The sequence below is a fragment of the Anser anser genome (genome assembly GCF_964211835.1).
Source record: "Anser anser genome assembly, chromosome: 26".
In the NCBI taxonomy this organism is placed as follows: Eukaryota; Metazoa; Chordata; class Aves; order Anseriformes; family Anatidae; genus Anser; species Anser anser.
This window is the reverse complement of record NC_139747.1, coordinates 694,899-708,155: the sequence shown is the minus strand read 5'-3', so window position 1 is coordinate 708,155 and position 13,257 is coordinate 694,899. Positions and strand designations below refer to the sequence as shown.

The window sequence follows — 13,257 nt, the reverse complement described above, 5'->3', positions numbered from 1 at the left end:
AGCAGGCTCCTCTGCAGGGTCTCGTTTGGCCTACTTTCGTTCATCTCTGGCCAGACAGTGGCATGAGCCACCTAATGGGCAGGGAGTTTTGGTGCTGTGCATGACATTAGGTCAGAAACCCCCAGACCCTCATCGCAAGGGCGTCTGATCGCCCTCCGTGTCAGCTCTGACTCCCCTGGGGCTGGGTGTGTGCAGCCCTGGGGAGAGCATGGGCAGCCTACGGTGCGGGCACAATTAAAACCATCATTAGAATCTTGTGCTTTGTTTGGCAGTGGGAATTTAATGACAACCTCAGCTCACGTTCAGTCATTAGGGAGTTAGCCGGAAATGCAGATAAATCCTTAACTGACATGAAATGTGGAGTAGGGAGTTTTACTCCCTGCCACGCCGCACTTACTTTGTGGCAGCAGCTTCAGTTGTGGCTTCCATTAATCTATCTTGTCTGCGCTGGGCATATTATTAGCGCGTAAATCAGCAGCACCTTGTGCAAGCACGGGGCTCAGGATGCAGTTGATGCCTGATGGAGCATACATTGCTCCTGCGGGGACAAGGCGCCCGGAGCCCCCGCGCTGGGGGGTCACCAGCCGGGTGCGGGCCCTGCTGGGAGCCGTGGGCTTTCCCCTGAGCGTCAGCCACCAGCGCTGCTGAGGAGATCCCAGGCTGGGGGGGACAGCTCGCAGCCCCCGCCCGCAGCAAGGAGCCTTCCCCGAGCCCGCTCCAGAGGTGGATGCTGACGAGGACGGGGCTCGGCGCTTGCTCCACGACACCGGCTTATCAGCAACCTTTAATCGTGTTTGCTCGACCCCTCTGGCCGCGGGCGGCCGGGGCCTCACCTGCCCCCCCAGGACAAGGTTCGTGGCCGGGGCGCGCTGCGCTGGCTCAGCACATACCAGGCACGGGGCAGTCGGTGCCTCCACGGAGCCACAGCGCGTCCCAGCCCCGCGGCCAGCACCGGTGATGGAGGCCGGCGATGGGAAGGAGGAGACCCCGCTGCCCTCGGCGCTGAGCCGGTTTCAGCTCTCGGAGGATTACGGCTTCCTGCTTCCCAGCCCTCTGGTAGGAGGTGGCCGTGCCACCGTGCCCGTGGGCTGCAAGAAACAGCAGGGAAATAGGGGGGTGGGTGAGCGGTGCGCTGGTTGGGCGTCCATTTAACACTATTTTATAAGGGTTTAGAAAATCGATGAGGAATGCTTGTGATACTTTGTCTCAGGCAGTTTCATAGGACAAATTCCTCACTTTAAAAATTACACTGGCTGCAGCACGTGGCACAGGGGAGAGGGGAAGGAGCTTTGCAATTCAGATATTGGCCTTGGATTTACAGGATTTCACAGGAGTACGAGGAGAGAATTTAGAAGGCAAATCTCCCGTGCTGAAAGCAGAGACATTTGTCACTGGGGCGCAATTTACAGAGGGAGCTCTCAGGGACAGGCAGATACTTGTTTATCGCCCATTAATTCACCATCATGCAGGCTGATATTACAAGTTGGGGAACCAGACATAAACCATTAGCTGCGACTCGCAGGGCTGGATGGATGCTGGAGCCCGGGCTGGCTGACAGCCGCTCCTGTCCCTCCCCGCAGAAACCTCTGCCCAGGGTGGGGGGCACGGGGTCGGCTCCTGCCGCAGCTCCGGGCCTGGGGCGGGCAGGCTCCCCAGCAGCACCAGCAGCAGCTCTCGGCACCGGGCTGCTCTGCTGGAGCGCAGGGAGAGGAGCGCTGCAGGTGCTGTGCGCGGGGCTGTGTGCTGACAGCCCCCCCCCCTTGCTTCTCGACACCTACCAAGACAGAGCTGCCGGCTCCCTATGGCCCGTGGATGGAGATCGCCCGCGAGCTGCCCCAGCTGATTGCGAGCCATCGGCTCCGCTCGCGTGTTCACCAGGTAAATGCGCGACCGCTGCTGGTCGGCGCGCCCTCAACCTTGGTCTGGCATAGCTGTGTCTGGCAGGATCCCTGTGCACGGGCAGCTCTGCGTGTCTCAGTGTGTGCTGCTCCTGCCTTAGCTGGTGCTGCCGTACGGAGGGACAGTGTGTACGGAAAGCGCATGGAGGGACCGTTAGTTATAACGAACGCGATGCAGAGGCGAAGCCTTCGGCACAGCCATAACTCCTTACACAGCTGCTGGGCCAAGGCAGGCGCGGAGTGCGGTGGCAGGGGAAACCCTCTAGATGTCACGAGAGCTGCAGCTCCCGCGTTCCTCCCGGCGCGGGGCAGTGACATCCCCTGGGTTACTGCAAACCATCGCACGCAGCAAACCATCGCACGCAGCAAACCAGTCCGTCCATAGCGAGCGCTGCAGGGGCGGGGGGGAAAGGAAAAGGGCAGGGAGAGGTGACAGGAGGGGCACTCCTGGCTGGGGGGGCACACAGGTCCCCCCCGGACGGGGCCCTTTGCATGGCTGCGATGCTCCTTGCCCACCAGGGTCTCTTTGGCAGATGCCTCAGCTGAGCACGCGGCACCTCCGAGGGCGCGAGGAGCTGTACTTGGCCCATCTGGTGCTCAGCTTCATCACCATGGGCTACCTGTGGCAGGAGGGCGAGGAGGGCACCGTGAAGGTAACAGCAGGTTCCCCTGCTCCTGGGGAGCTGACGCGCATGCTGCTCCCCTGGGACTGCGGCAAGAGCCGTCCCGCTGGGGCCAAGCCTCCTTCCCAAGGCCAGAGCTGGGGCGCAACCTCTCCTGTGCTTTGTGCCCCCCAGGTCCTGCCCCGCCACCTCGCCGTCCCCTTCTGGGAGGTCTCGCAGGCCCTCGGGCTCCCCCCCATCCTCAGCCACGCAGACTTTGTCTTGGCCAACTGGAGGAGGAAGGACCCCAGCGGGTAAACAGCGAACGCGGCTCCTGCAGCCGGGTCAGCGGCTCAAGCCCACGCAGCTCCAGTCCTGGCCAAAACCATTTAAACCCACCATAACTGGGGGGCTAGCTCGCAGCTAAGGGCTGGGGAGGGGTTTTGCCCCATGGGCACATGTGTGGGGCAAGTGGGAATGTCTGCCCGAGGGATGGCGCTGCCCTCTGGCGAGAAAACTCGTTTGTGTTACGCAGCACAGTCCATCGCTAGAACAATTTATAACACTTCTCTCTCTCCCTCTCCCCTTTCCCTGTGTATTTGCTGGCAATGCCCAAAATGCCTTCAGGCCTCTGGAAATTGAGTAAGTATTTAAGATGCTTATTTATTTTCTAACAGTATTAGTTTTGTTTGAATTGGCTTAGTGCTCCTACACTGCAGGGCTCTGCTTAGGTTAAACCTCTCTCTCGATACACAAGCAGAAGAAAAACAGCTCGGTCTTTGGCACACAAACACCACCGAAACAACGGCAAAGCCACCATGATCGCGGCTGAACCATGGCTGTTCCAGCCCGTGCAAAGCCTGCCTGTCAGGGACCAGACTTGTAGCCCAGCGTGGGCACAAGGAGGGTTCAGGATCCCTCAGAGCCAGAGCAGAGCATGATGTTCCCTTTTGCCCTGTGCCAGCTTCCCTTTGCTCGGGGTGCAGAAGGCTCTGCAACGAGGAGGATTTTGCATGGGTGGGGGAGCTGGGGTCTGTCCTGATGCTGGGGGAGGCGGCTGCACGCAGCAGCTCCTCCAAAAATCTCACCCATCCCTGGGAGGCAGCAGCAGAGCTCAGCTCCCTGCCGCCCTGTGCCACTGCCCCACAAGAGCGCTGTGGCTGGGACGCAGCGTCAGGGCTGGGGGGCAGGCGAGGGCACGGGGAAAGCTGCTGCTGACCGCCCCGCTCGCCCCTGCAGGAACCTGGACCCCATCATATCGCTGCCCGGGGGAGAGAGCTTGAGGGGGTTCATCCTCGTCACGTTCCTGGTGGAGAAGGCGGCCGTGCCTGGCATTAAGGTAGGGTGCAAGCCCCCCGCCCTGCAGCTGCCTGGCCCCAGATCCCAGCCCTTGGGGCTTCCAGCAAGTACCCAGAGCACAGCCCAGCCCCTCCATCGCTTCGTGCTCTCCCTCTCTCCTCGCAGGCGATCCTTCAGGCCATTCGTGCCGTCCGGCAGCTTGACGAGGAGACCCTGCACCAAGCCCTGCAGGGGCTGGCGACGGCCATCGGAGCCATGGGCAAGGCTCTGCAGCGGATGCATGGTAACAGCAGCCTGCAGGAGCCTGCGGGGCAGCCCGCACCCTCAGGGTGCCGTGCATGGGGTTGCTCACCGGGTGCACTGCGCGAATGCGCTCGTGCCTGGCCCAGAGAGCAGCTCATAAAGGCCCTGCCCGTGGGAAACGCCGATGCCGACTGCCCGCAGTGACACCTCCGATCCGATTTCCTCCTAGATTACGTGGATCCAGCAGTGTTTTATGCCGTGATCCGGATCTTCCTCTCCGGGTGAGTATGGAGCATTTCCATTCCTCCAACGACACCACGGGCAGGGGGAGCAGGGGCTCCACTGGGAAGGGGGCAGCCCTGCTGGGGCTGCTTAGCTGGGCAAGGCAGCAATATGGCAACAAGAGCCCAGCGCTGTGGTTTTGTTATCCCTCATCTTCCCTGCTGGGCTGCAAGCATCCCAAACTGCTCCACTCTTGGGCTTCTCAGGGGGTTTCTATTTTTATTTCTGTTCGGCATATCTCAGCATTCCTAAGTCAAAAGGCTCCATGCATCCTGATTATGTTTCTTTCATTTTTTATCCCAACTGACCTTGTCTTGATGGTCATCAGCTTGGAAAAACATGCCTTTTAAATTCCCTTCTGCTTATAACAACTTCCCACTAGTAGAGGTTACTATAAATACATCCATGGGAGAGCTAAAAATATTAAGGTATTTGATAATGAATCTATTTTCTCTGCAATTTGGGCAAAATCTGCTTCTGCAAACAGCCCTAACAGCCAGTACTGAAAGCTTCATGAAATGGTGCATTCTTCGGAAGGTCAAGAGATATTTTTGTGCCAGGCACATTATCTCTCTGAAATTATAACTTCTCTTTCCATTTGTAAGAGAGCATTTATCCATTTTTGCACAACAGGCGCATAAACCAGTATGACACGGGCTGTGAGTTAATGGTGTACGGAGAGGGGGGAGGCAGCAGCGCTGCCCAGTTCCCAGCCCTACTGAGGGCGAGCATCTTTTATGAGAGGGAGGAAATCACATTACGGGCTTGTGCTCTGCTGAAAGAAACAGACAGGCTCTCCTGCACTGTCTTTAAAGACATCATCAGCGGGAACAGAGAAAAATCCCAAGTCAAAACTTCAAGGGCTCAGAGGTGCTCTTGTGTGGCTCTTAGTGGTGCAAGGGCAACCGGGCTTCTCCTAACGGGGACTCAGGGAACAAATGCCTTAGGTGCTGCCGTTTTATTCTGCGCAGCAGGGCAGCCGCTCCCCTCTTGCCCACCCAGTGCCAAGCCCCAGGACCTGGCACAGGGGCTGGGGACGCAGCCACGGCGGGGGCTGGTCCCAGGAGTGTGCCCTGGGGTGAATGCCAGAGCCTGGAGACCCAAACAGCGATCCCTCGCTTGTGGGAAGACAGACAGTGATGGATTTCTCCCTACAGCTGCGACCTTGCTGTGCACCTTGATGTGGTGTTTAGTTTCCGAATTTATCTTGTGCTTGAGGACAGCTGGCAAGGCTCAGTGAGGGGGAGGTGATTCAAGGACGGGGTCAGGAAGGTTTTACCCAATCTTGTCAGCCCAGGGTCACTTTTCTGCAGTCTGACCTGTTTACAAAACGTGGGGGCTTCGCTGCGTGGCCGCCCCCTTCCTGAGCACCTTGTCTCCTGGCTCAGCTGGAAGGACAACCCCGCGATGCCGGACGGGCTGGTGTTCGAAGGGGTCTCCGAGGAGCCCATGGCGTACTCGGGAGGGAGCGCGGCACAGAGCACCGTCCTGCATGCTTTTGATGAGTTCTTGGGGATTCACCACAGCCAGGAAAGCAGTAAGTCAAACACTTCTTCTTTTTTCTCTCGCTCTTTTTTTTTTTTTTTTAACAATTTGAGGGGGCACAGAATCAAGCCAGTGCATTTCCCATGGCTTTGCCTACGGCAGATTTACCAGCTGATAGGGCCGTGTGTCCATCTCACCCTCCCAAAAGCCCTGTCACAGCATCTGGCTGGGAAGAGGCTCTCCTCAGTACATTACAGAGGAAGTCCATAAATGAGGCTCTGGCAAGCACCTCCACGCTGCTATAAATTCCCAGAGGGACAGACTTTGTTTTTTGCATGTCAACTTTTTACTGAGGTTATATATGGGTACAGAGATGAGGGAGCAGAGCATGCCAGCATCCTGCCAGTAACTGAGCTCATCCATTCACATAGCTTTGCAATAGTCTGGCCCACAACAGAATATATTTATCAGAAATTAGTGAAACCACGCTAATAGCAAACAATAAATAAAGGCTGAGAGCAAGGGCTAAAACCTGCCTTTTAGGGTTAAAAACAACTCTAATGAAGCACTGACCTAATATGGGTTTTCTTTCTCAATTCATTTAATGCACCAAGACAGACGAGAGGACAGGAGACTGCGAGGAGGATCTTACCTGGCACTAAATGGCATAACTCAATGCTGGGGACAGAGGTGGGGTTGGGCAGAGGGCACCAGCTGGCAGGAGGTTTGTTTTGGGGTTTTTGTGCTTGGTGTTTGCAGGCAGTACGCCACAGCACCTGCAAGCAGAGGGCTTCCCCAGGCACTGACGGGGGGCCCAACGCAGCACTTGAGTGGGGCTTGGGCCCCCTGCTTGCTCCTGTGCTGGGCTCCAGCCCAGGGATCTGGGAGGCAAAAGCCCTGGGTTAGTTCCTGGCTGGGATGCAGCTGCCCCTGCACAGCCTTCCCAAGGGCATCCAGGTGAGGATCAGCACGGGTAGGAAAGGGCAGGGGTGGTCCCAGCAAATGCCAGCTGAGAAGAGTTTTGAGAGCATTTACATTGCGTTATGGAAGGGACCCAACTATCTGCATCTCCTCTTCTCTTTGATTTACATTACACCCGCTCCTAAGGTCCTCTGTTGGTTTAACATTAACTTTATTAGTTTTTCCAGGTGCATAGACAGGCCTTCATGGAGTAAGCAAGAAGAGGAAAATCCAATATTTCAGTCTAAAAGAATGCCTGGCATCTATATAGTTTTCCCACATGCCTCAATCTTAGCAGGGATATATATCACCAAGATATGAGACAGGATCAGAGATGGGAATATTTGATGGCTTGCATTTCAGACACAGAATCGCACTGCAGTATCTCGAGCAGGTTTCCTGCCACCTACGTAGCTGCACAGTCCGGGTTAAGGACACCCAGGCTTTGCAGCATGAGACTCGTGCCCACCGCCCGCACCGGCATCCTGGCTGCAGCCCGGCCGCTCTCTGAGAGCTTCATCCCATTTCCCCTCAACTTCTTTCTTTCTCTGCTGGTGTTTTGCAGCCGTGTTCCTGCACAGGATGAGGGACTACATGCCCCCTCCCCACCGAGCCTTCATCGAGGAGATCTGCCGGGCGCCCTCCCTGAAGCAGCACGTGCTCTGCTCCGGAGACACGCGGCTGCGTGCGGCTTTCAACCGCTGCGTCGCCGCGCTGGCGGACTTCAGGTCCTACCACATCACCATCGTCACCAAGTACATCGCCGTGGCCAAAGCCAAGGCGGGGCGGGCGGAGGTGGGCGGCTGGGCTGGGAGGCCCCCGGCTGCGCTGGAGGCCAAAGGGACCGGGGGGTCGCACATCTTCAGCTTCCTGAAGAGCGTCAGGGACACCACCAGGGACGGGCTGATAAGCGCCTGATGCCCCGGCGGCTGCCGAGGCGCTGCCGAGGGCAGGCACGGGAGGCTGCGGGACTCGAGCCAAACGGCGACCATCACTGACACCCCCTCCCTCCCTCCCTCCCTGCAGCCCCTTCCCACTCGCACAGGTCCCAGGCTCAGAGCAAGCTGCCTCTCTCCTCCCCAGTTCCAAGCCGCTTGCTCTGCGGCATCCCTGCCTGCCCCACGCCACCCCTGGGTGTCGTGCGTGGCAGCTGCCCCCGCCAGGACCCCCCCACGGCCCGGACCCCACGGCTGGCAGGGCCGGGCACAGCCCCTGGGGGGGTCTCCCGAATGCAGCCAGGGTGCGGTGCTGCCACGGCTCTGCTCTCCAGAGCGCGGCTGGCAGCTGCTGGAGGCTGGCGCTAGCAGATACACCCCCAAAGCATCTCCGCTGCTGGTGGTTCTAGTTCTGGGCCGAGTTCATTAGGAGCAGGTCCCTTCCAGGCCCAGTCTGCGTATTTGCCGTGATTACTTTTCCGTGATTTCACGATTCTCTGCTGGAGGTTGCCAGGGCAAACACCGTGCCGCCGTCCGTAGCCCCGACGGGCACCCGGGGCACCCAGCGTGGCAGGAGCCCCCTGTCCCCCAGCGGCCTCGGAGCCCCACTGCGGGGGCTGCAAGAGCAGCTTGGAGAGCAGGGGAACTGCCCAGGCTAATAAAGCTGAATTCCTAAAAGCTGGCTGTGCTGCCCGGCTCGCACGTCCCCCGCAAGGGCGGGCGCCCAGGCCCTGAGCGGCCTGCAAGGCCCGAGCCCGCTGCCAGCGCGAGGTGGCAGCAGACGCCCGCTGTCCGCCCCGAGCCGCCCGGGGCAAGCCGCAGGGCCGGCAGCACGGAGTGCAGGTGGCGTGGGGGGCAGATAAAGCAGAATTTGGGTTTGTGTTTCACGAGTGCTGCCGTGAGTACTGGGGGTGGGGGGGGGGCCGTGGGGCGCAAACGGTTCGCAGGACGGGGGCTTTCCGCTGCGCCCCAAGGCCTTTGGCACCCCCGTCTGTCAGCCTCAGCTCCTCTTGCCTCCGGAGCGATGAAGTATGGCACTGCAACGCCACGGCAGGGCACATTTCTTCAGGGCCCAGCGCTGCCGGGCACGTGCAGGTCCCAAACCATGAAGGCAGCCTCAGGCCACCAGCTCTCATCACACCCTTCCGGAGCTGGATGCGGCGATCCGAGCGGGTCCTTCCCAGCTTGGGGTATTCTGTGATTCTTTCAGGCTGGACCTGGTATTGGGCTGACAAAAACAAGCTGCCCAGTCTAAAAAATAGGGCTCCTGGTTGCCCCACATTTCCCTATTACCTGACAGGCTTGCTTACTGAAATGCCTGCTTCCAGTCTGAGTAACAGGCAGAGATCTGAAATGGATGCTGGGTCTGTGGCTGGGCCACAATTACCCCCAGGCTGCCTGCTGGCAAACCGGAGTCTGCTGGAGTCACGCAGAGCCAGCTGGAAGGGGGACGTGGAGGAGAGATGCGAGCAAACCGGGGCAGCAAGGGGCCTCAAGGAGCGGGCGGTCGCTTGGCGGCGATGCACCGAGTGATAAGGCTGTACTTTTATTCTCCATTACCAGCGTCATTGCAGCTCCTGATTGAGGGTTCAGGATGCCACCAGGGTAACGCTGCAACTTCTGGGCACACACAGGGCTCACTTTCTTAATTCTCGGTGATCAATATCGCGCTGTGGGAGGGGACATACGGTTTCCAAAAGGGTCCAGCAAAGGAAAACCGCCCCAGATGAAGCCAAGGTCCTCCCCTGCGCTCTGGAGCAGCGGGTACGCGCAGCACCCAGCCCGAGGCGGGGGTCAGCCCAACCCGTAGCACACAGGCACCGAGACAGAAGCGCCACAGCACGTGAAGCAAGAGCAGCCAACGCACCCTCGGCTCCGCATTTCTGCGGCGGCTGCGCAGCTTTTCATAACACCAGATGCCCAAGTGGCCTGATTTTACAGAGAGCACCCCCAAATCCCTCAGTGTTGGCATCCTGAGGGAAATCAGGCCATATGCATCCACGTTTTGTCTGCCCGGGTTTGCTGGCACGGCCACCAGAGACAGGTTTCACACCCAATCAGTGTCTCAGTGCAAAAATAGCTCTGGCAGTGCCACTTCTCCTGCACTATCAGAAGAAAGTCAAGGTCCTTTGAAATGAGGTTTCATTCCCATAAGGGTAACAAAAAGCTCAGCACACGGCGCCTTGAATTATTAAAGCTCCTTGCTAAAATTTTATTTTGTGCCCTCTTTTGAAAGGCAGTCTTAAAACTGGGGCTTAGGCAAAGATATCTTCAGTAAACAGCCTATAGGAACATGTCAGCACCTTTAAATCTTTGTCTGGCAGCCCTCATTCCACTCGATCTTCATTTCTGAATAGCTACTGCATATTTTATGTAGGAAATATTTCATACTGATGATTGTCTTGGTCTATTACATTTCAGACCATTTCAGGCAAACAGCAAACTGGAGGGGAGAAAAAGTCACTCTGGCTAAATGAAAAATATAATAAGGGCTCCCAGGGAGCTCATGCAGATGGCCACTGCGGGGGAGACGCAGGGGCTGTCCCCGTGCTGCAAAGCACCCAAGCAAAGGCTGGTTGGCAGTGACGCCAGCGCCAGCCAAGGGCAAGGGGTCCCCAGAAGGAGCCGTCCCTGTTGCAAACCCTCCTGGAGCCCTCACTCCCTGCCCCTGCACAGGCAGAGCCCTGGCAAAGCTCAACCAGGGGAGGGAGGGCGCAGACCTGTGCCCCTCTCTGCAGGGAAATGGAGCGGGGCAGCCAGAGGGGAGGTGGCAGGGCTCCGGGACCCTCCTGCAGGGACCCTGGGCTCTGCCAGCACTGCCCCGGGGGATGAGGAAGGTGCCTGAATTGCTGTGTGCTTCCTCAGAAACTGCTTCTGAGCCCATGGCTTTCCCAGGCCGACAAACGACATAGCGAGGGCTCGTCAGATCTGACTACAGTTTACGAAACGCTGTGTGAGAGAAGCATGCAGTGACAGCACAGGCATTAATCAGCTTCATCTCCTTTAAAGTCGGTGCGGGCAGATCCTGCAGGCTCTCAGCGCCCAGACAGTGATGCACGGCCCCTTCCTGTCTCTCCTCCCGGCAGGCTGGGACAGCTTCTCTGCGAGAGCTTTGATTTCTCTCTGTTTCCAAACCACTGCTGTCTAATATTGATCACAAGACGCAGACATCTAAGGTCTCAGGTGCATTACGACTGGAAGCACATTGCATTTAAATAATTTAGCGGGCCCTATGCCTAAAGATGCCACAACACATTTGAAAATAACACGGCACTTGGCATTTGTTGTGCAAGAGCAAAGGAAATCCTGAAGAGGGGTGCACGGCGCTGCGGCACTGGTCGCTGCCCAGAGCCTACGGGACACCCGAAGCACCACGGCTCTGCATCAGGCAGGGTTAGGCCCATTTATTCAGCTCTTTATTAAAGTCAAACAGCAAAAGAGCAGTCCCGGCTGGATGTGCCCAAGGGCCAGGCTGGGCATTCCTGCATGTTCCTGTGCATCGCTGCTCCCTGCGGGGAGCTCAGGGCCCTCTCAGAGCTGTTGCTGCTCCCAGGTGGACTTCTCCTCGTTTAGCTGCCCGGCAGCACTGCTGGGCTGGGGCTGTGCCCGGGCTTTGTTCCGCCCCCCTGAGTCAGGCAGCACCTGCCAGATCAGTTGGGAAGGATTCCTGCCAGATAGCTGATGCAAAACCAACAGGAATGTCGCAGCCTTCGGCTGCAACCAGAGCAGCGGCTGCAGACCCAAATTAGCACTGCCCACACAGAAAACTGCCTTATCAATACAAACAGAGGTGCTGCCCCAGGCAGGCTGATGCACACGTTTCCATTGCGAGACTCTGCAGCACAGGACCCGCCCGGCAGGCACGGCACAGCACGGCACGGCACGGCACTCCCCGTCCCACTCTGTGAGTCCACCTTCTGCAGACACGAGCGTAGCACACTCAGGTGCTCTGCCACCCATTTTCCAGCCTAGTGTCTCGCCCAGCTGCTGACGCACAGGCACAATGACTTTTCCAGGTGCTGCAGCCCTTTTCTCCACAACCCAGGCAAGGGCAGGCTGGGGAGGGATCACTCCTGTACCCTGCCTGGACACCCAAGAGGAGGATGCTCTGCTCTCCGAAAGCCCCTTGTATAGTGCATGAACAGGGTGAAAGGATGAAAGGTGCCTTATTGCCCTCTCCACCTCAGGTAACACATGGGAAACAGTCCCTGGCTGCATCCCCCAGCCCTGCTGTCTTCCCAGGCAAGAGCAAAAGCCAACAGCAAGCTCTGCTGCCGCTGGAGCAGGGACTGGGCTGCCCTGAGCCCTGGGCTCAGCTCCTGCCCTCCCCTGGCAGCTGGAATCTCTGGTGGGCCCCGGAGGGGCGGCGTGGGGGGCAGAGGTGCTCCAGGGGCTTCTCAACTCTCAGAAACTCCGTGCAAAAGCACCCGAGCTGCCTCTCCCCGCTTGCAGCCGCTCCCCGCGGCGGCTGGGTGGCCGGCACCTCTCCCGCAGCACGCGCAGCCGCCTGGCACGCCGAGCAAGTGCTTTGCCACAGCTCCTGCTACCACTCTGGCGAATATTTGAAATCGAACAAGAATATAAACGTTTGGATTCTAGACACTTCTCAACCCCAAACTTATTTATCATACTTGGCTGTGCTCCTGGAGCCAGGGCCAGAAGAAGCTCCAAACGGTTTAGGTTATTTAACATGCTGTGCATAGATCAATCTTGCTCTCCCCTCTAGCCACAGGTTTCCCTTTGTGGTTTGCTGCACAGTTATTATGTCCATCAATATCCAAGTAATTAAAATCCCCCATTATCCAGGTCCTGGCTGCCTTACGAGCTCCTCATAAGCTATAAAACGTTTCATGACCAACTTTCCTTAAGTGCCCGGGAGGTCTGCAGCACCATCTCAGGATCCCTCAGCTACTATCATCATCCTAAAGGTCCCCTCTAAACGGCAGCCTGCTCCTGCCCGAAGCGTGTCTGACATCCCTCTCCGCACCCTCCCATTCTGTTCCAGGACTGCTCATTTTCTCCCCCATTTTTCTCTACCCACTTAACTCAGAGCCACTCCCCGAAGCCCTCGGGGGCCGGTACCCAGACCTGCCGGTGGCTGTCCTGAGGGCGCCCGCAGGCTGCAGGTCTGCGGCCGGTCACATCCCAGGATGCGGCCAGCTGCACAGCCGCTCTGCTGTCCATGCACTGGGAAAGCAATGAGCCCCTAAACCTGTTGTACCCGCAGCTCCAGCTGTCCCCGTATCACAGCCAGGGGCTGTCCCCGAGTGACTTGCCGCGATGGACATGTACCAGTGGGGACAAATTTGTGCAAAGTACTTGTCTCTGTCGCACTCTCCTCTCCTGCACGGCTCAGCCGCTGGTCTCAGAGCAATTTAGTAATAACAACCAAGTTTGCTTTGCAATTCCCACTTGGGAGGAACAGGAGGGCACAGGAAATAATTGCCTTAACCTTCTTGGCACTGCCACTTGCCCAAGACCCGATGTTGTATCTGGTACACGCTCTGGCCACTGCATCCCTCTGAACGCTTGACCTGGCAAAAGCTCAAGAAG

General features: G+C 58.0%; 1 protein-coding gene across 1 annotated transcript; it reads left to right on the top strand.

Moving 5' to 3' along the window:
- The first annotated feature begins 206 nt into the window (after nt 1–206).
- Nucleotides 207–8,382, top strand: IDO2 (indoleamine 2,3-dioxygenase 2). Its single transcript, XM_083811816.1, is given in 11 exon segments — nt 207–812; nt 815–1,056; nt 1,783–1,878; nt 2,432–2,551; nt 2,696–2,814; nt 3,128–3,142; nt 3,740–3,839; nt 3,965–4,082; nt 4,272–4,323; nt 5,713–5,861; nt 7,335–8,382. Coding segments are annotated over 11 exon segments (1,449 nt in total). The 5' UTR covers nt 207–727; the 3' UTR covers nt 7,688–8,382.
- The last annotated feature ends 4,875 nt before the right edge of the window (nt 8,383–13,257 follow it).